The sequence below is a fragment of the Lathyrus oleraceus genome, chromosome 7 (assembly GCF_024323335.1).
Source record: "Lathyrus oleraceus cultivar Zhongwan6 chromosome 7, CAAS_Psat_ZW6_1.0, whole genome shotgun sequence".
In the NCBI taxonomy this organism is placed as follows: Eukaryota; Viridiplantae; Streptophyta; class Magnoliopsida; order Fabales; family Fabaceae; genus Lathyrus; species Lathyrus oleraceus.
In genome coordinates, this window is record NC_066585.1 from 180,822,950 (window position 1) to 180,843,596 (window position 20,647).

General features: G+C 37.3%; 1 protein-coding gene across 5 annotated transcripts; it reads left to right on the forward strand.

Moving 5' to 3' along the window:
• The first annotated feature begins 10,694 nt into the window (after positions 1 to 10,694).
• LOC127100655 (F-box/LRR-repeat protein At4g14103) lies at positions 10,695 to 15,908 on the forward strand. 5 transcript variants are annotated; one of them, XM_051037901.1, is made up of 5 exons: positions 10,695 to 10,870; positions 11,063 to 12,022; positions 12,170 to 12,408; positions 15,274 to 15,355; positions 15,497 to 15,908. In XM_051037901.1, the coding sequence occupies exons 1-5, from the start codon at positions 10,826 to 10,828 to the stop codon at positions 15,557 to 15,559; spliced, it is 1,389 nt and encodes a 462-aa protein (XP_050893858.1). In that variant the 5' UTR covers positions 10,695 to 10,825; the 3' UTR covers positions 15,560 to 15,908. The 5 variants fall into 5 exon arrangements, with proteins under 5 accessions (XP_050893858.1, XP_050893859.1, XP_050893856.1 ...); XM_051037902.1 differs by having other exon boundaries at positions 15,515 to 15,908; XM_051037899.1 differs by having other exon boundaries at positions 15,546 to 15,908.
• Positions 15,909 to 20,647: the final 4,739 nt, after the last annotated feature.

The window sequence follows — 20,647 nt, forward strand, 5'->3', positions numbered from 1 at the left end:
CATGATGTTCAAACTATGATTCTCAACCAATGAATTTGACAAGCGTACATAACTATTGGAAGAAGCTTTTCGCAAGTAAGGAGAAGATGTTGTTGCCCTAGATGCCAAAATCCTCCTTTGGAAAAAGGAGATTAAAGCATTGCAGAAAAAGGTGCAAGAAGCTGAAGGCAAAAAGAAGGAAATCTGAAGAGTTAGTCAACTGCAAATAGATGAAGAATCCCAATTTGGAATCTAATACCTGGAGACTATCATTGATCTTGAGGTTGAGATTGTAGACCTCGCCTCGATAATTTCTCAAGCCGATCAATGATTGTCTACAACAAAGATCCAATATCATAGGCTCAAAGCTTATTTCCCCTTCTAGGGATACATTTTATTCTCATTTTCTGTGTAAAGTTTGTATGTCATTTGAAATAATTTTTTTATAATTGTTAGATATACCCTTTGTGACACTTAGACACTTAAGGACAACATTTTTAGCCTTTTTATATCTGAAGTTATATTTTACTCTGCGTTAATATGTATCTCCTGTAATATAGGCCTATATTGTTTTAAATATTTTCCATTTATCTGCATGATTTGACCCTCAGGGGTCAATTCTTCGACTTCATATGCATTGTTTGTAAATACTTACAGAATCCTAAATGGTCCTTCCCAATTTGGAGACCACTTGCCAGAAGTTCTGTCTTTCTTATCCATAGGCAGGATGACTTTCCAAACTAAGTCCCCCAACATGAAATTCTTTAGCTTAACTTTATTATTATAAGCCTTGGTTACCCTTTCTTTTTGCCTCATTAATATATCTAGAGCAACCAATCTTTCTTCATCCAAGTCACTTAACTCGTCTAACATCATACACAATAGTATTCAGTTGGAAAAATCTATTTGCCTTTGAATTCTAACTGACTGCAAATGAATTTCTAAAGGGAGTATTGTATCATGACCGTAAACAAGTCGAAACAATGTGGAATTAGTCAATCCTTTGGGAGAGTTTCGACATGCCCACAACACTTGATTTAAAGTTCTATGCCAATTCCTTAGCTTCTGACCCACATTATTTTTTATTAAACCAATCACTATCTTGTTATTCGCTTCGACCTGACCGTTATCTTGGGCATAATAAGGTGTCGAAGTTTGTAGTTTAAAACCAACTTTTGAGGCAAACTCCACCATTTTCACCCTGTAAAAATCGAGCCTTGGTTAGTGGTAATAGTCGCAGGTATTCCAAATCTATATATAATATGATTTTGGCTTAAACTAATCACTTCTTCTTGGTCGATATTAGACAAAGGGATAACTTCTATCCACTTAGTGCAAATCTATCCTAACCAAGATGTACCTATTCCCTTTCAACGATGAGGGCTTAATTTTTCCAATTATGTCTAAAGCCCATCCTCTAAAAGGCCATGGCTTGACTATTGAGTGCAATTCACTTGCATGCACATGTTGGATACCTCAATGCTTTTCGTATTCCTGATAGCCTTTGGCGACATCTATGCAATCTTTCAACATAGTTGGTCAATAAACTCCCAGTCAAAATAGTAACCATTTCATTTTATGGCATGCTGAATGAGAGTCACGTGATCCTCTATGTACCTTGGATATTTCTAAATGTCCTTTACTCTCGCCAAGGCACTTAAGAAGTATTCCTTCAGGAGTTTTCTTAAATAATTCATTCCCCATAGTTACATAACTTATGGCTCTGTATTTAACCTTACAACCAGTCACTCCTGTTGGATTTCCCAAGTATTTAACAATGGGTTTTTGCCAATCATTATCTAACATTAAGTAAATGGCCAAAACTTCGTAAGTCTCAAAATCTTCAAAAAAACTCATATTTTTCTAAATTTGTTGTAATCTCAGTTTCATCTACCCCCCCCCCCCCCCCCCCCCGACACACACACACATATAATTTTGACATTGACAAAGCCTCTGAAGATCATCTTATCTCTTACCTTGACCAACTCCTATAATCTCTCCTTAGAGATTTTGTAACCTGAAGCTATTTGGGCTAAGTCATTGCTTCTTGATTCTTCTGTTGATGTACATTCTTGATAGAGATATGGCCAAAATGTTTTAGCAAGGAGTTGACCCTGACAAAATATATCATCAAGTTCTCTTTGATGTATTTATACTCTTTTCTTAGTTGTCTAACCACCAACTCTGAGTCTCCTTTTATTTCATCATCTCTTTCCCCCATATCCAATAAAATTCAAAGTCCAGTTATTAGGGCTTCATATTCAACCTCATTATTCGAACAAAAACCTTTGATTCTAAACTTGAACTTGGTTGGTATGCCCTCTGGTGAAATCATGAATACTCCAACTTCAATTCCATCTCTATGTATGAAATCATCGAAGTATAGTTTCCACAACTTGGCACCTATATATTCTTCTATTGCCTCAACCACTGAGTGGTCGACAATGAAGTATGCGACAATTTGTCATTTTAATGCTTTCAAATGACAATAAGTCAATGAGTATTCAGTGAGTGCTAAATTCCACTTGCCTATTCGACTATGTAACATAGGCTTCAATAACACATGTTTAATAACATCAAAGTGAGAGTAAACATAAACATCAAATGGTTTTATATAATGCTTAAGTTTTATACATGAGAAGTATAGCCATAAACATGATTTTTCACGTGCGTTATACCTAGTCTCTGCATCAATGAAGATTCAACTGAGGTAATAAATGGCTCTTTCTACGCCAGTTTCATCCTCTTGAGCTAACATACTTCCTATGGTCGAATCTGACGCAGCTATGTATAATTTCATACTTTTATTTCTACTTGGAGGCAACAAGGCCGAAGGATTCATCAGATATTCTTTAATTTTGTCGAAATCCTCATGCTACTCACTCCTCCAAACAAAGTCACTCTCTTTCTTGAGTCGAAGTAATGGCGAGAACGACTGAGTCTTGCCACTTAAGTTGGAGATCAATCTTCTTAGGAAATTTATTTTCCCCAACAAATACTGAAGTTGCTTCTTTGTAGAAGGAAACTTGATATCCTCAATTGCTTTTGTCTTGTTTTGACGGATCTCTATGCCTTTTTTGTGCACCACAAAATCCAATAAGTCTACTGCATGAACATAGCAAGCACACTTTAATGGATTCATTTTTAATCTGTATTTCCTCATCCTCTGAAAGAAGTGTTGAAGATATCCTAAGTGACCATTTTCTGATGAGGATTTTATGACTATATCATCTATATAAACTTGCATGAGAGTCTCAATGAAGTTATGAAACATAGAATTCATGGCTCTCTGATAGGATTCCCTAGCATTCTTTAAACCAAAGGACGTTACTACCCACCCATAAGTTCCTAATGCACCTAGGCATCGAAACACCATCTTAGGCACATCTTCTTCAGCTATAAAGATCTAGTTATAGCTATAATATCCATCTAGCATGCTTAAGTACTCATGACCTGCGACTGAATCTACTAGCATTTCTGCCACATGCATCGGGTATTCTTCCTTATGTGTAGCATTATTTAGATATCTAAATCTATGCAAACTCTAAGAGTTCCATTTGTATTTATAATAGGCGCAATATTATCTAACCATTCGACATACCTGGTCGTTCTAATGAACTTACTCCTGAGAAGCCTTTTGATCTTCGACATAATTTCTGGCGCAAACCTTCTCGACAGTTGTTTCACCGGTTTCTTGCCAATTCGAATTGGATGCTTTAACTCTACCATGCTTCGATTTAACCCTGGAATTTCGTTGTAGTCCCAAGCGAAACAGTCTTTGAGTTCTTTGAGTATTTTGACCACCTTCTTCTTCATGCCTAGTTCAACTTTATCACTGATATATGTTGGTCTCTTCACTGCTCCATCACCCAAATCTACCTATTCTAGGGGGTATTGGGCCTACATTTTCTTATTTGAATCAAATGGTTATTTTTCAAACCCCAAAGGCTCATTATCATACATACAATCGAGCCTTCGGCTTTCCGAAATTGTTGTTTGGCCATTAAGGTCACCTCAAAAGTTATCAGAGTTCTCGATGTTGGCTTCAAAGGTTATATTCTAGAATGTTCCAGCCTCTAGGGCCAAATATAATATATTTTTGGCCATGTCAGCCAAAATCTGAGCCAATGAGTCTCACTCATCAATCATTTTCATCAACCATTGTCCACCCTGTGGGTGACATACTTCCTTCTTCAACATATTAATTCTCCACCTTCTCTTTATCCCAAATGAACCCATGGTTTGGATGCAAGTTCAAGAAATACATATAATCTTTTTGAGGAGTATAGACTCCTCAACTACATAACATGGCATAATCTTCGCCAAGTTTCTGTCAAAGTTCTTCTGGCCAATCTTACTGACTTCAGCCATGTAGTAGCTCTAGTCAGCTTTAATATTTTCCATTATGCCATCTTCACGCCATATAGCAACCCTCTGGTACAGGTTCGAAGGAACCACACCTATTCCATGAATCCACTCACGCCCAAGTAACAAATTGTAATTAGCATTGGATGTGATTACCATGAATAAAGTTGGCCTAGTGGTGGAGCCAACTGAGAGTTCAACTTGGATAACTCCCAGGATGTGACTGGTTTTTCCATCATAATTCTACAAGACCATATTGTAGGGTCTAAGATCAGCTTCTACCTTCCCCATCTTTTTAAACAATGAATGGAACATCAAATTGATCGTCGCCACCCGTTAACGAAAACTTTGTTGACAACCATGTTATCCACTTTCTCCCTAATGAACAAAGGTTTGAGATGATACATCATCCTAGGGCCTGACCTCTAAAAAATGGCCTGTTTCTCCTCAACGATGCCATTATTCATAATGTAATAGCACAAAGGCTTTTGATTTGCAACCTCATATTGAATGTAGTTCTCCTTAGTTTGTGACACCTCTAACACTCTATCATACTCTAGCAACACAAAGACTATGCCACAGTTGATTTTTAAGTCATCTTCAGATTCCTTGTCGAAGTCATCTTTGACCATCTCATCATCTAATTAAGGAGTGTATTCTGGAGTCTTGTCCTCAGGTTGAGAACTTTATTCAGGAACTTCCTCCTCTAGTTGAGGCTTGTATTCATGTCTTTTCTCCCTTGCCATGGAGCCATCTTTTCCTAGATGTGCTACCCTCATGAACAGTCTTTGGTTAGCTATATTTTTGTCCTCATCACTCTGTTTCCTTGTGTAGGGCCTTTTATGAGTTTTTAACATAGCGATATCACGCTTCGCCACAAGGGCTTCACGCTTAGTTGCAAAGGCTTCTCTTTCAGCCTTTTTCTTCCTTCGGTGACGCCTCCACTACATTCTTGTAATGGGGTTGTTCCCCTTGTAGTTAAGAGGGATATGTGACTACCCCTTTGACACCCTCTGATTCTTCTGATCTGGTAACCCTATTTTGGGGTCAATCACCTTCCACTTTAACTTATTTACCCCCTGTTAATTTAAAGGCTTGACCTATTTACCTTTGGGCACGTTTGCTGGGGGACGATAAGTTCTTTGATGAGGTTGTCGAAACTACCTCTTGTATTCTTCATTCCTGCAAGCGACATCTCTTTTGTCTGAAGTGAACCTAGCAATTGGGTTTCCTCATATACTTCTCATGGGATCCAACACTCTAGTATCTTCCAGTTTCTTAGTTACTTCCTCGTTGAAGACAATGCTACACCTTAGGCATAACATTATCTCGGAATCACCCGACTTGCAACACTCCAGGAAGTTGATCAAACCCTCCTCAGCTTGAGGTATACCATCTGCATCTCTGAATCAACATCCGCAAATATCTACTCACTCTTCTCAACCTCTGTGTCGAAGCCCTAAATAGCTTTGCCCATCAATATCTCAACGGGCTCAACATAGTGAGCATCCTCAGTTTGTAATGGTTCAATATCCACCTGCATTGATGCCTTTGGCTTCTCGCCAAATTGCAATATGCCTTCCTTTAGAGACTTTTGTACCAAATCCATGCAAAGCACACATTGATATGTTTTATGACCCAAAAATTTATGGTACATACAAAAGCCTCTCTTTTTCCTCTGTTCTAAAGGAGGAGTTTTTAGGCCCGGAGGCACTATTATTTGCCCATCCGTGACTAACAAATCAAAAATATCGTCACGCTTTGTTATATCAAAAGTATATGTTTTTGTAACCAATTTATCATTCTTGTTGGGTTCGATAAGGTTTTTCCCATTCGACGACTTCAACAACTTTCATACGTATGAGAGGTCCTGGCTTAAGTTTAGCCATGTTGACCTCATTCTCTGAGACATACTCGTCGCCTAGGTCTGAGAGGTACTGGTCTGCCACTATGTACATAACTTTTTTCTTTTTTATGATACTTATTCATTCTAGATTTTTCAATCTTCAAGTGTTTGACCCGGCGTACCCTGTCTGCCAGCTGTGCCATGTCCCTAAGGTACTGAGTATCTAATTTCTTCCTAATGGAATAATCCAGGATGCCTGCAGCCATTTCGACTAGTTCGTGTTCAGGGACTTATGTAAAGCATCTTGCTTTAAGAAGTACAAACCTGTTTAGATAAGCATCAATCGATTCAGGGACTTTTTGCCTAACACTAGTCAACTCCTTCAAACTTATTTTCGACTGACCCATGTAAAATTGTTCATGGAACAGTCTCTCCAACTGACTCCATGTTTGAACAGAGTATGGAGATAGTATGATGAACCAAGTGAATATGTTCTTTGTAAGAGAATTTGGAAAATACTTCCTTTTTAGATTCTCATTGTTCGCAATGTCACCGACTTCAGTTTGGTACCTCGCGACATGCTTAACTGTCGACTCACTAGTGTCGCCAACGAACTTAGTAAATTTGGGGATTCTAACCCCTATGTAACTCTATTTTTTGAACGTACTCTGACAAAAAGGATATAAAGTTAGGCATGTGGAGTCCCACATTAAAGTTGTTCTGAGCCAAAATATGTTCGACCATATTAGCTATGTTGTTATGTCCTCCAAATTTGTTTTGTTGGACATTTCAAAGAACCTGACCAACATCTTGGTTTCTCTGAACCATCAAAGGTTTGGGATTGTATTGACCCATATGTTCCTATTATTACCTATTTGGGATTGGTTTTGGTCAGAAATCCTTGGTTTTAGCCTACATTCACCTAGACCATCCCATTTTCAGACGTTTCGATCTGGCCAACGTTTGATATCTGAGGGTTTGTTCAAGGAGGAATTTGAGGCGTGCTAAAAAAATCAGTTATTCACCCCATTTGGTTTGCCAATAGTTCATAGGCTTGGTTTGTGTTTATAATCAATGGATTGAAAATGGTTCCCATTTGTCGGGTGAAAGTGTTAACCAACTCTAAGTTACTCTCATCCATTTGCTATCTCATAGCCATCATGGAAGTGGTATTCAAGGATGACATTATATGAGTGATGCAACTTATCCCTCTCGGTCGAGCCATATTATTAGTGGTCGATGCCAAGGCGTTATGTGGATTATACGATGATGCAACTGACATTGCATTAGCACTAAAAGTTGACATATTAGTATGAAGGCAAACCATCATCGATGTTGGCATGCCATAAGGGTAATCCCTATTGTTCATTGGCATTAAGAACCCAAATAAAGGCCTTGCAACCTCGGGGTTGAATAGGCTATTCCCTGGTTGTGGTTGGGGAGTTATCCCACGTGATGACACTAGTGCAAGTGGCATTGATGATACCACCGAGGATGTTGTTCTAACGACATTGAATAACCACATCTTCAACCGTCGACATGACTGGTTGTTCTACTATATTCCTGGGATTTTTATGTGTATTATTGTTATCTACAGGAGGATGCACCATTTTTGGTAAAGACTTTCCACTTCTTAGACGCATACAATTTATCCAAAACAATTCATGAACAAGAAACAATTTATAAATGAAACCTATGAGTATATATAAAAGACAAGAGTTTAGCTCATGTCCCACTGGGCGTGCTAATTTGTTTACTGTGAAATTTGATAAACAATCACTAGTCTCTTATTAAAGGTTACTTACAAGATCAACTAGAGAATCTTAGAACATGATGCTAAAGGTTTTGTTTTATAGTTTTAGTAGAAATGAAATTGATTTCGACTTGGTCGAAATAGTTGTACAAGGAGTGAAAGCGTAATTTTTGACAGTAATAAAAGACAGTGATTTTGTAAAACAAAGGTAAAGTAACATAATAATGCAGTTAAAGAAAAGATGAAGGTAACTGGGCAAAAATCATAAACTGGAATGAAAATTTTGCATTTAAATAAAAGATGGTGTTTCAGGATTGATAAATTCTCTTAGTGAACTTTTCTCTCTAACGCTAGTACTTTGAGTATTAATTGTTGGATAAATAAATCCAGCGTCACCCTTAGGGATTCAAATGGGCTTAACATCCCAACCCATGGCGCTTAGAGGGAGCTTACAAACTTCGCTTTAAGTGCAGCCCCTGAAAAAGCTCATACTATAAGGAAATAAAGTTGCACCCTCATTAACAACAATTGCTTTTAGCTCAATGGTAAGCGCTTGATCCTACATTAATGAGATTTTGTAATGAAATCAAATGAACACCCTTAATCCTAACACTAGAATCCCTACTTATACCAGGGACTTGGTTATGAATAAGGATTCGTTCTTGGCACAATGTCGACTTCTTTGTAGAGGAAAAAGGTAATTGCCATCCCCGCTATTATGAGTACAACCATTTGCACTGAGAGGAAAGAAATCTTTGGCGAGGACAACGTCCTAGAGTTATTTTTGACATGCGTGCCTATACTTTACAGATAAGATGGACAAGTTGCAAATGATTTTCTCTATTGCCTCTGTTTCAGGCATCAAATTTGGTCTTGCTTACCAGACTGTTACACCTCCTGCTGCAATCCTATACCCTAATCTACTGCCGAGGCTACGACAACTGTCTCTGAGGTTGATCAACTTACTACTGCCACTAGCACCATCTGTGAAAGATCAACCACATCATTCTACTACTTCGATGAAGAGTGGTCGGGATCATGACCAACATTCCCCTTTGGAGGAGGGTTACCCTAAACGGGTCAGTGTTTCCGAATGTGCTGCTTTAGGGTCAGCTACTCCTTTCCTTTGACTACCCGCCATTTTCCTACCCAGGTTTCATCGCACTCCCGAGGAAGTTGCTGTTGTTTTGTTTGTGAAGGATCTATCCTTTGTCCAAAATCTTTTTGACAACCTCTCTATTCTCCTTAATGTTGTTAGCCGAGGTGACGTCTTGACCGTGGGTAATCCTTCAAAGGATAGGGATACCTAGAAGGGGAAATGCGAAGACATGGATAAAAAATACTCTAAATTCCAGGAGATATCTGTTCTCCAAGAGAAAGTCATATGTGCTGAGGCTTTGTAGTAGGAGGTGAATATCCATGCTTCTCTTTTTACCTTGGCTGTCGCGATTGCCGATTTGGAGTCATCCCTCGAAGTAGAAAGGAAGCGGAAGTTTCACATTCACTGTTGTTACAGAGGCAGACCACCATACTGAGGAGGCTCGAAAATCTCTTCAACAAGAAAAGAAGTCCCATGCCGAGGATCAGAGAGCTCATGAGGATGATGTGACCTCTTTGATGGAGAAAGTTCATGAGTCTTTTCATCAAACTTTGAAGAATGTGTACGAAGATTCCGACCAGATGATGAATCAGGCTAAAGACTTTTGCTCATACGTTCTTATCCCTGTTTCAGAACTGGACCCTTCAAAGTTGCCCCGGAAGGGGCTTGGCTTTATTAGACAACCATGGTGCAACGTCTCAAAGCGAGGAAACCTGACATTTTTCTCCTTTTTTTCGTAATGTTGGTCAAACTTTCATGCCTTGATAAAAATGACAATATTTAAATATATACTTACATTAATCCTTGATGTCTTTATTTAGATTTGCGTGCTTGATATATTGTATTTCTTCTTTATGGTAAGTCCACCTTATCTTTTGTTAGTCTCCTCGCCTTGAATTGATTGACACGTTATTATTGTGTAAAAACTTACTTTTTGTTCCTGCAATAATTGATTGACAATAATTGATTGACACATTATTATTGCTGGTTTTCGACGTGTCCATTGAACTTTGTAGTCCCAACAAAAGTTTCGTCGTTACTAGCTCCGAATAGGAAGAGTTATTGTGATTCTTCAACGTTGCTAGAAACTGTTCCTAACCAAAGGTAGGCCTCATGTCCCTTCTCTCAGGGTTGACCTAGTTCGGGATAGATGTTTTCGGGCTCGCCGCCTATGCTTTTGAAATCACTAGTTATGAGGGGGTGCCCCAGCTACGCTTTAAAGCGTGTTCATCAAATGTGGAATTTGCCGTAGAAGAGCGACTTATGCCATCCTGTAGGGGATTATAATACCCTTTAAGATCGCAATATCTCATAGTTAGCAGATTAATTATTGAAATTGCACAAAACTTTATGAAGTACTTAACTCTTCGAGAAAGTTACAGTGGTAGTATGTTATATTTCCTCCTTACTTATTTTTCGACTGACTGTGCAATCGGAATAAAAGAAGAATCGTTGACCTTCGCCTCCTCTTACAAAGCCGCAACATGATTGCCTTGGAAAGCAGCTGTCTCCTTCTAAAATTTACAACATTTCGACTTTATATCTTCGCATTTTCCATTCCACGGACGTATATTCCGCCAAATTATATATATATATATATATATATATATATATATATATATATATATATATATGTTGTATATATTGATAAACAATACACAAAGATTATTCCTTTTTTAAACGTAGAAAGAACACCTTCTATGCTGCCGATTCTTCATCCTCAGGCATTCCATTTCCACTCATACCAACACAAACCAACCCCAACTCGTCTTTTCATTTCGATATGCAAATCATCACATCACAACTCACAACTCACTCGTCAAACCAGGTATTCTAAATCTCATCTCCCCAATCAATTTCATCCCTCTTTTTCTTCATCTAGGTTTTCTCTTCTCAACCGTTCCCCTCCCATCACAATCCAACACGCCGTTGCTTGGATTTGAAAATCTCGCCATGTAATTTCTCAATTACTTTTTCTTTACAATCATTCAATTCGCTGCTGTTTTTTATGCTCAACTAGGTAATTAGCGGAATAACGATGTCGAATTCAGCACCAGAAGATGAGACAGCGATTCTTCCCGAATCGAAAAGATTAAAGCATGGAAACGAAAACGAAGATAAGCTTAGTGATTTACCAGATTGTGTTATTCTTCACATATTATCGTTTTTGAACGCCAAAGAAGTAGTTAGAACTTGCATTTTGTCCACGAGATTGAAGAATTTTTGGAAACGTGTTCCTACTCTTGTATTGCATTCTACTGATTTTTCTACTTTCAAGAGTTTTACCAAATTCGTTTCTAAGATTTTGTCACTTCGTGATGGTTCTATTGCACTGCAAACTCTTGATTTTGAACGTGTAGGTAGTATTGAGCCTCACCTACTTAAAAGAATTGTGAACTATGCTTTTGCTCGAAATGTTCAGCGATTCGGAATGTCTGTGAAAGGTGATATTTGTCATATTCTTCCTTGTATTTCTTCGTGTCGGACTTTGACTTCTCTTAAGCTTTCAGTTTCGCCTAAAGGGCGTCATAATTATGGGCGAACGATGTTTCCTAAATCGTTGGATTTGCCAGCTTTAACAAGCTTGCATCTAGGGAATTTTGCCTTTTGTGCTAGTGAAAAAGGCCGAACTGAGCCCTTTTCGGCTTTTAACAAGTTGAATAGTTTGGTAATTGACAACTGTACAGTGAAAGATGCACAAGTTCTTTGCATATTAAGTGAGACACTTGTCAATTTGACTATGCGTAATCAGTCTTCGGATCTTTACAAAATCGAGCTGGCTGCTCCAAGTCTTTGCATGTTTACTTTTTGCGGCACCCCTTATCAGAAGCTTTGTGGAAGCAACCTTTCTTCTGTTGAAGAGGTAAATATTGATGCAGAAATGTTGTCAAACTATACAGAGCCTCCTTTGGTTTTACTTAGCTGGCTGCTAGAGCTTGCTAATATCAAATCATTGACAGTCTCTGCAAGTACTCTTCAGGTATCTTAACTGGGCACGTTTTGAGGCTTTATTTGTACTTTCTTCATATGATCTTTTTTGTTTTGTTTTGTTTTGTATTGTTTCTAACTTTTGTCAATTGTCTTGCCTCAAACTAGTACAAACTCACCCTCATCCCTCATTAATCAGGTTCTCTCGCTAATTCCTGATTTACTGAAGGATAAGCTCACTTCCTTGTGTAACTTGAAGTCACTTAAAGTACAAATGAAACCACTTTCATATGGGTTATCCATGACACTGAGAACTGCCAAGTTACAGAAAGAATCTAAAGCAGGATCAGAACCATCTTCATCCATACCTGATGGAATAGTGGACTTTTTGATTCAAAACTCACCATCGGCAGAAGTTGACATCATAGATTGCTCAAGGTGAGTTGTGCATTCAATTCTTTAAACAGAGATTCTTATAACTGGTTTGGTTTTTGCTTCCTTCTTTGTTTCTATTTCCCTATGCGTCTCTGGTTATAACTAATAATCTGTGGATGAGTTATGAGTCCCTTGGGTAGACTGTAGAGAAATAAGTTGCACGTACATACTAAGAGGATTATATCTAGCACAACTTGATAGAGATCTAGCATATCATTCATTCAATCTATTACTCGTATGCACCGTATATAATAATACACTTTATCTGTTGTAACTGTTAGAACTTAGTTAGTTCTGGTACATACTGTGAAGTTGTTAGTTTTGGGTTAGAAATGTTAGATTCTGTAAGAACCTTATATGAATAAGAGCTCAATGCTCTCTCAAGCTATATATATATACCGCTGGCAGAGGTATATTCATCCTGCTTGGGGATTTACAACTGCCTAAGTTAATGACATTGATAAACTCAGCTTACTTTCATCTTCTACATTGTATCCAGTCTTCTACCTTACTTTCATTTCGGCACAGTAGGCTTGACCACCCAAATTCTAATGTTTTACTTTATGTACTCTAACTTCATAATATTTCAGTATCCAATGATAATAGCGGGGAGTTGTGTTTCCTGTTGTGTGGGAAAATTTCACAAACTACCCTCACATCCATCTCCCTCAACTTATTCTTGGCTTCTTGAATTACTTTTATGTGATTTTAGGGACCATACTCCGGACAGTTCTTAATGGGCTATACTTGTTATTTTAAATTTGTTGATACTTTAAGTATCTAGTAACTTCAGGTGAATTTATTTCTTCAAAAAAGGTCTGAAACTTTGTCGGGTTCCAAGCTACATAGAACTTTTATTGAGCTGCAACCAAATAATAAAATCAAAGCCTTGAAAACCCACTTGGAGAGAGAGAGAGAGGGGGGGGGGGGGGTAATTTATCCTCACACTTGCCATCAAAATGGTGTAGAAGAACACAGTAAAAAACATAGACAGATTGTCAAAATGGGGTTATCCTCACTGTCTCAAGCCTCTTTACATATGTCATATTGGAACCCTGCCTTTTACACTGCCATTTATCTCAATAAAAAAACTACCTTTTTATCCCCCGAAGGTCCCAAGTTCACTGTTCTGCAAAACTCCAGATTGTAGATTTCTTAAGGTCTTTGGCCAGGCTTGTTTCCCTTTATTAAGAGTTAAGACATCATAAGTTATAACTCTAATAAACTGCAATGTTTGTCCATTGTGTACTTTTCTGGGCCAAGTCCACCTCCGTTTCCTCAAAATAAAGTCTCCATCAAGTCAGTTCTCCCCGCCCAAATCAAGGCCTATGGGTGTCATTCACACAGCCTGTACTCCTGAGTTTGATGTGCAGTCCTTCTCACTTTCCTCTTGGACCTTGGTTTCCTTGCAGCATGCATCAAAACCTCTACTTCCTCTTCTCAATCTGTCTCTGCACCTACTCTACAGCCCTCACATTCTGTTCTTTACCTTCTACTGCCTTGAGTACCACCGATCCCAACTACCCCGTTTCTTGTCCTACTTACTTTGCCTTCTCCCCTGCTTACTCATCAGTCATCACATGCAATCAGTAAGCACAGTCCAAGTTTGGCATTGTAAAGCCTGAAATTCTCCCAGCTTATTGCTCACTGCCACTGAACCTACCCTTGTTGAGCTGATCATATCCTCTTCCAACTTGGGAGTTGCATGTTGCTTTGTTTGCATGTTTACACTTTTTTGTTATGGGTTTGTTTCTAACAAAATAAGGAGCACAAAATTGCATGTTCATCAAAAGCTAGATAAGCAAGATGGGGACTCTCATTATGAACAGCATAGATGTTTCAATTAGTCGTGAGCTTGATAAAAATTGATAGGAATATTATCAATTTTTGTTAGCATATGTGAAAATAATTTGGAGTATCATCTATCTTATAATAATGTGATGACTAACAAATAATTTAATATTATAAACTATAAAGCTTTCCACCACCACCATCATAATTGCATGACATCATCCACCAGTTAAAGAAAATTTGGTGTAATTGAAGGAGTGAAGTTGACAGCTTGTATCTATTAATTTTGTTTAGGGGATGAGGTTTGGGAATCTAGGTATTGGAACACAAAATGCAATTGTGTATGAAGACTAGTTTGATTGGTAGGTTTTGAGTTTCTACTGTTTTGATGATTCTGGTGCAAATTATCACGGTCATGATATTTTCATGCACTTCCCTTTTTTTAACATGTAGTCAGAACCTTAGGTAGGATATTATTATACACTTTCTTTTAGTTGCAAAATAATGAAGTTGGGCTTATGTGAAGTTGTGGATGTTACTTTCTGAACAATCTTTTCATATTCTAGGGAGTTTTTCAAGTTTGCTAATGTTAGGAGACCCACATCGGTTGATATATGACCTGAACATGTGTCTATAAGTAGAGACAATCCTCACCTCACATGTCAGTTTTGTAAGATTGATCTAGGCCCAACCACAATTTTAAGGTCGATCTAGGCCCAACCATAGTTTTAAGATGATATCAAAGTTTGGTTCAAAATTCATTGGGCCACATGTTATCAGTTTTCACTATCAGACCATCCACCAATCCATGCACTAAGTCTAATAATGTTGGGTGTTTGAGGGGTAAGAGTTCCACATCAGATGATATACGGGCTGAACATATGTTTTATAAGTGGAGTAACCCTCATCTTACGATAAGGTTGAGTTAAGCCCAACTCCAATTTTATGAGGTAATGTAATGTAATGGATAGATGTCAACTGCAATACTGTATACTAACTAGGAATTTGTATTGATGTTGTGTGTATCTAGGTTTGGCAACTAACTAGGAATTTGTATCTATGTTCGTGTGTATCTAGGTTTAGCAGCTCCATCGACCATCTACCTCCATTTCCGGTGTCTTCCATTTTTCCTCAATTTCTTCAGCCCTCTTCCCGTGAGGTATACTCTTTGCTTAAATTCTAATTAATGTATAGTTGATATTACTGTTAATATATTTTTGGTTTTGTGATGAATGCTCCATAGAATACATGTTCAAATCTGTATTGGATATGATTGTACACTTTATCATTATTATTATAGGTTTTATGCATATTCCAGATAATTGAACAAAAAATGTTGCATATTCCAGTCTGTTGTGGATGACCTGCGGCAGCGGATACAACAGTTAGAGCAAGCAGTATTGCAAGTGCAGCTGTATATTCAACTAGCTCACGAGGAGATATCTCGGGAGAGGGACGAAATGTCTGCCATCCAAGGGCATATGACAATGCTGTCAAAGACCCTTGCTGCCCTGAAGCGGCAGATGCAGACTATGGGACTGTGGCAATAATATCAAGACCACCAAAAATGAGTTTTTCTACTAGGTTCTTTGATACTAAAAAATATATATAAAAAATTAGACTTATCAAGTTAGTCTTTACATAAATTTTATTAAATATTTGCTTTATAGAGACTATTCTGTTATCTATTAAAAATGAGACTAACTTCTCTAGATGCACGTTTTAAGTTTTCAAATTTTAAAAATAGGTTACTTGATTGAACCCAATTCATCCATTTCATTATTCAACGGATTGGTTAGACCGGGGAATTGTAAGAAAAATTGAAAAAAAGAACTAATCAAATTAAACTAAACCGACCATTTTAACTATTCTTTTCCACTCGGTCAAGATCTTATTCATTTAGGAATGGGCAATAAGTCTATGAAAAAGGAGTCGTATAGAGAATGGGAAAACTTTACCCAGACGCTCATACCCCTGCATTTTATCAACTTTGTCCTTGTTTGATTTTAACTAAATTACTCTTTTTTTAGTGAAGTTTTCCAAAGATTTGGAGGAATTTATACCCCACAAGTGTGTATCGGATAATTCGTACGTTTTTTTTTTGTTTACAGGAGAACTTGGAGTAAGAACTTATTTAAAGTTATCTGATTTGATTTGTAATGTGTATAGGATATCTTTTATAATGTTTTCCAGAAAAGAATATAACGTGTACGGGAAAACTTGTGGTTAAGTTATCGGTTTACTATTTTTTGTTTATTGGAAATTTTCATATGGAAGTCATTTTAAAATTATTTTTCTAACTTTTTATTTTATGTTGTAGCTATGAATTTTTTATTTATAAATATGTGATAAAAGTTAAATATGTAGATATCTCGGATGCATTTTTAATTACACAAATATTCGATACACATGACCATGTAATAAATTGAATTAAAGAGGATGCGATTAGAAATAAAGTAACTGTTATCATCATTCGTTTAGATATTGAAACATGCATGAGACGGAGAAGCAACAACGTAATATTTGGTTGTGATAAAAATGAAAAATAAAAGGATACAGATAGTGGAACACAGAGTGCCACTAAGAAATATGGATGTCCATTTAAAATCAAGTCGACTCTGGTGAAAGATGGATTCAGATGGAAGATTGATGTAAAATATGGACTTCATAATCATGATTTATCTGATAGACTAAAAGGTCATTCATTTGTTGGTAGGCTGAGTACAGTTGAGAAGTAGCATGTTGTTAATTTGACAAAGAGACACGTTCCACCAAGACACATATTGTTTTTCTTAGAAGAGCGAGATCCCGAGAATGTCACTTAGATCACGCAAATATATAAGCATAAGTGTAAGTCAGAAAAAAGAGATAAGAGGTCCTAGAAGTGATATACAACATCTGTTAATCTCATAGAGGACACAAGCTACGTTTACTGGAGTAGATAAAAAGATGACTCGGAAATTGTGAGAGATATTTTTTGGGCTCATCCAAACTCAGTTAAGTTATTGAATATTTTTTCTATTGTGTTAGTTATGGACAACACTTGCAAGATAAACAAATATATGCAAATCTGTTTGAAATTATTGGAATGACATCATCCGAGTCGACATTTGGTGTTGCATTTTCATATATGGAATCTGAGCAGACATATAACTTTTGTTGGGTGTTGGATAAGCTGAAACAATTGTTTGTGAAGAAATATTTGGGCCCACAAGTGATTTTGACTGATAGAGTTCTTTCTTTGATGAAAGCAATTGAAGTTGTGTTTCCAACTATAGTTAATTTGCTATATCAATTTCACATCAACAAAAATATTGGTTAAAAATGTAAGTAATATGTGGTGAATTACATGTAAAAGTTATTTGGATTATCTTTTATATGAGAAGTTATATGAGAAGTTATTTGGAAATCGGTTATCAGAAGTAAGACAATCTTTTATGATATCATCTTTAGGTCTTCAACCACTAGAGAAATGGATGATTCTACCAGATATGGATTATTTGATAGCGAATCGCTATAATGTCGTTCTTGTCTGCTTAGGTAATCTGTGCATGCCTTTCTTTCATATGACAATTTCGTATTCACCAAACATCTCTATTTATTGCATTGGTTTTGCAAACCAAAATCATTGGGTTCAAGTACTTACTTTACTTTTTAAATATATGACTTACTTTATATATGTTTATTAATGTTTGAATTATATTTCGAATCAAGTAAACATGAAAGAAAGGTTTTTATTGCCAACAGTCACATTGGATTAGAAGAAGTTTCGTTCCCTAGCAACAACATCATGGATCTTAGGATTTGTAGGACGTCTACAACATTGGCAACTACTTACACACGTAAGTCCATATTGTGTTAGCTTAGCATAATTATATGTAATCAAAACATGAAACAAATACTAAATTATGTCATTGGATTTTAATGCATATGTATGAAGTTAACATAAGTTATGACAAATTGAAACATAAGTCTAAAGTTAAAACATTACTCTAAAGTTAATACATATGAAAAGTATAAATATAAATTAACTACTATGAGAAATGTGCAATGCTTCAAATAATTCAGAAAACTGTTGGTCATCCTCCTTAGCACCAACTGGCTGGAGGTAACAATGAAACAAGGTAGAAACACAAGCCAAACTAGGATCAGATGATTCTGCTTCATAAACAGGAATTGACACCTCTCTCGGCGCATCCTGACGGGAAGGTACCAAACGAGGATGTGAAACACGATAATACCATTCCAAGTATCCAACATCTGTATCATATGGAGTGGTAACCACCGTTGTCGGATGGATCAAGTCAAGGACGCTGGTATGGTAACCAATTCACAAACTTGCAACAGTCAGATTCCATTGTCAGACAATAGTAACCTGCTCGCAGCATCTTCTTCGCCATTGCATGTCCATTGGAATGAGTACCAAAGGAACCTTCATGAACTTCAGTCATCAACATGTCTGCTTCGTGTCTATCCACGCATCTGAGCAAAGCCATATCAAAGTTTCTCTTGTAAAGCACATCACCATTCAGGTAGAAATTGCCGGCTAATCTTCTTAAATTCTTCTTATCTTTCAAAGATGACCCAGACGGGTAAACCTGACTTTGGAGGAAATACTTGATATCATAATACCATGGCTTTTCGTCTTTGTCTTCTTCAACAGAAAACACATGAGATGGCCTATAAAGACACATCACAATCAAATTGGGAACCTCATTCCAATACTTCACCATAATCATTGATGCCAACGTTGCAAGAGCATCTTCCATCCAGTTTTCATCTCAAGGGATATGATAAAACTCAACCTTTGTAAAGAAAGTTGAAATACTCATCGCATAATCTCTATACGGTATCAAACCAGGTTGATTCGTCTCCCATTCACCTTTGATTTGATTTACAACCAAAGTTGAATCTCCAAAGACATCTAAGTGCTTGATTCTGAGATCAATGGCCTCTTCGAGCCCTATAATGCAAGCTTCATATTCTGCCGTATTGTTTGTACACTTGAAATCCAATCTAGCTTTAAATGGAGAATGCGTGCCTTGAGGAGTAATAATCACTGCCCCAATGCCATTACTATATTGATTAACATCTCCATCAAATACCATGCCCCAACGGGAACCAGGTTCTGGCCCTTCCTCAAGCAATGGTTCATCACAATCTTTCATTTTCAAGTACAAGATCTCTTCGTCAGGAAAATCATACTGCACGGACTGGTAATCTTCAATTGGTTGGTGAGCCAAATGGTCAGCCAAGACACTACCTTTGATCGTTTTTTGAGATCGGTATTCAATATCATACTCTGATAACAACATCTGCCAACGGACAACCCTCCCAGTTAAAGCAGGATTCTCAAATATATACTTGATTGGATCCATTTTGGATATCAACCAAGTGGTATGATTCAACATATATTAATGCAGACGCTTAACAGCCCAAGCCAATGCGTAACAAGTTTTCTCAAGCATAGAATACCGAGTCTCACAGTCGATGAATTTCTTACTGAGGTAGTAGGTTGTAAATTCTTTCTTTCCAGTCTCATCTTACTGACCAAGAACACAACCCATACTCTTTTCAAGCACAGTCAAATACATGATCAAATGGTCTTCCTTCAACAGGTGGAAACAAAATTGGAGGTTCAAGCAAACATTCCTTGATACTATCAAATGCTTTCTGGAAATCTTCAATCCAATCGCAAGATTGATCTTTCCGAAGAAGCTTGAATATAGGCGCACATGTGGCAGTCATGTGTGAGATGAATTTTGAGATACAATTCAAGCGGCCAAGAAAACCTCTGACTTTCTTCTCAGTCTTGGGCGCCGACATCTCTTGTATTGCTTTGACCTTGGCAGGATCAACTTCAATACCCTTCTCGTTGATAATAAATCCCAACAACTTACCAGAACAAACACCAAAAGTACACTTATTGGGATTCAAGCGGAGTTTATACTTCCTCAAACGCTGGAATAGCTTCAATAAATGCTCAACATGTTCCTCTCTATCAATTGATTTAGCAATCATGTCATCGACATATACTTCGATCTCTTTATGCATCATATCATGAAAAAGAGTAGTCACTGCTCTTTGGTAAGTGGCACCATCATTCTTCAAACCAAAAGGCATCACTCTATAACAGAATATCTCTAAGGTGTAATGAATATGGTCTTCTCCATATCTTCGGGTGCCATCTTAATCTGAATATATCTAGAAAATCCGTCCATAAATGAAAAGACTTTGAACTTAGTTGTATTGTCTACCAATATATCAATGCGTGACAGAGGGAAATCATCTTTCGGACTGGCTTCATTCAAATCTCGATAGTCAACACACATGCGAGCTTTTCCATCCTTCTTTGGCACATGCACAATATTGGCCATCCATTGCGGATATTTAGCAGTCACGAGGAAACCGACATCAATCTGCTTCTACACTTCTTCTTTGATCTTCACTG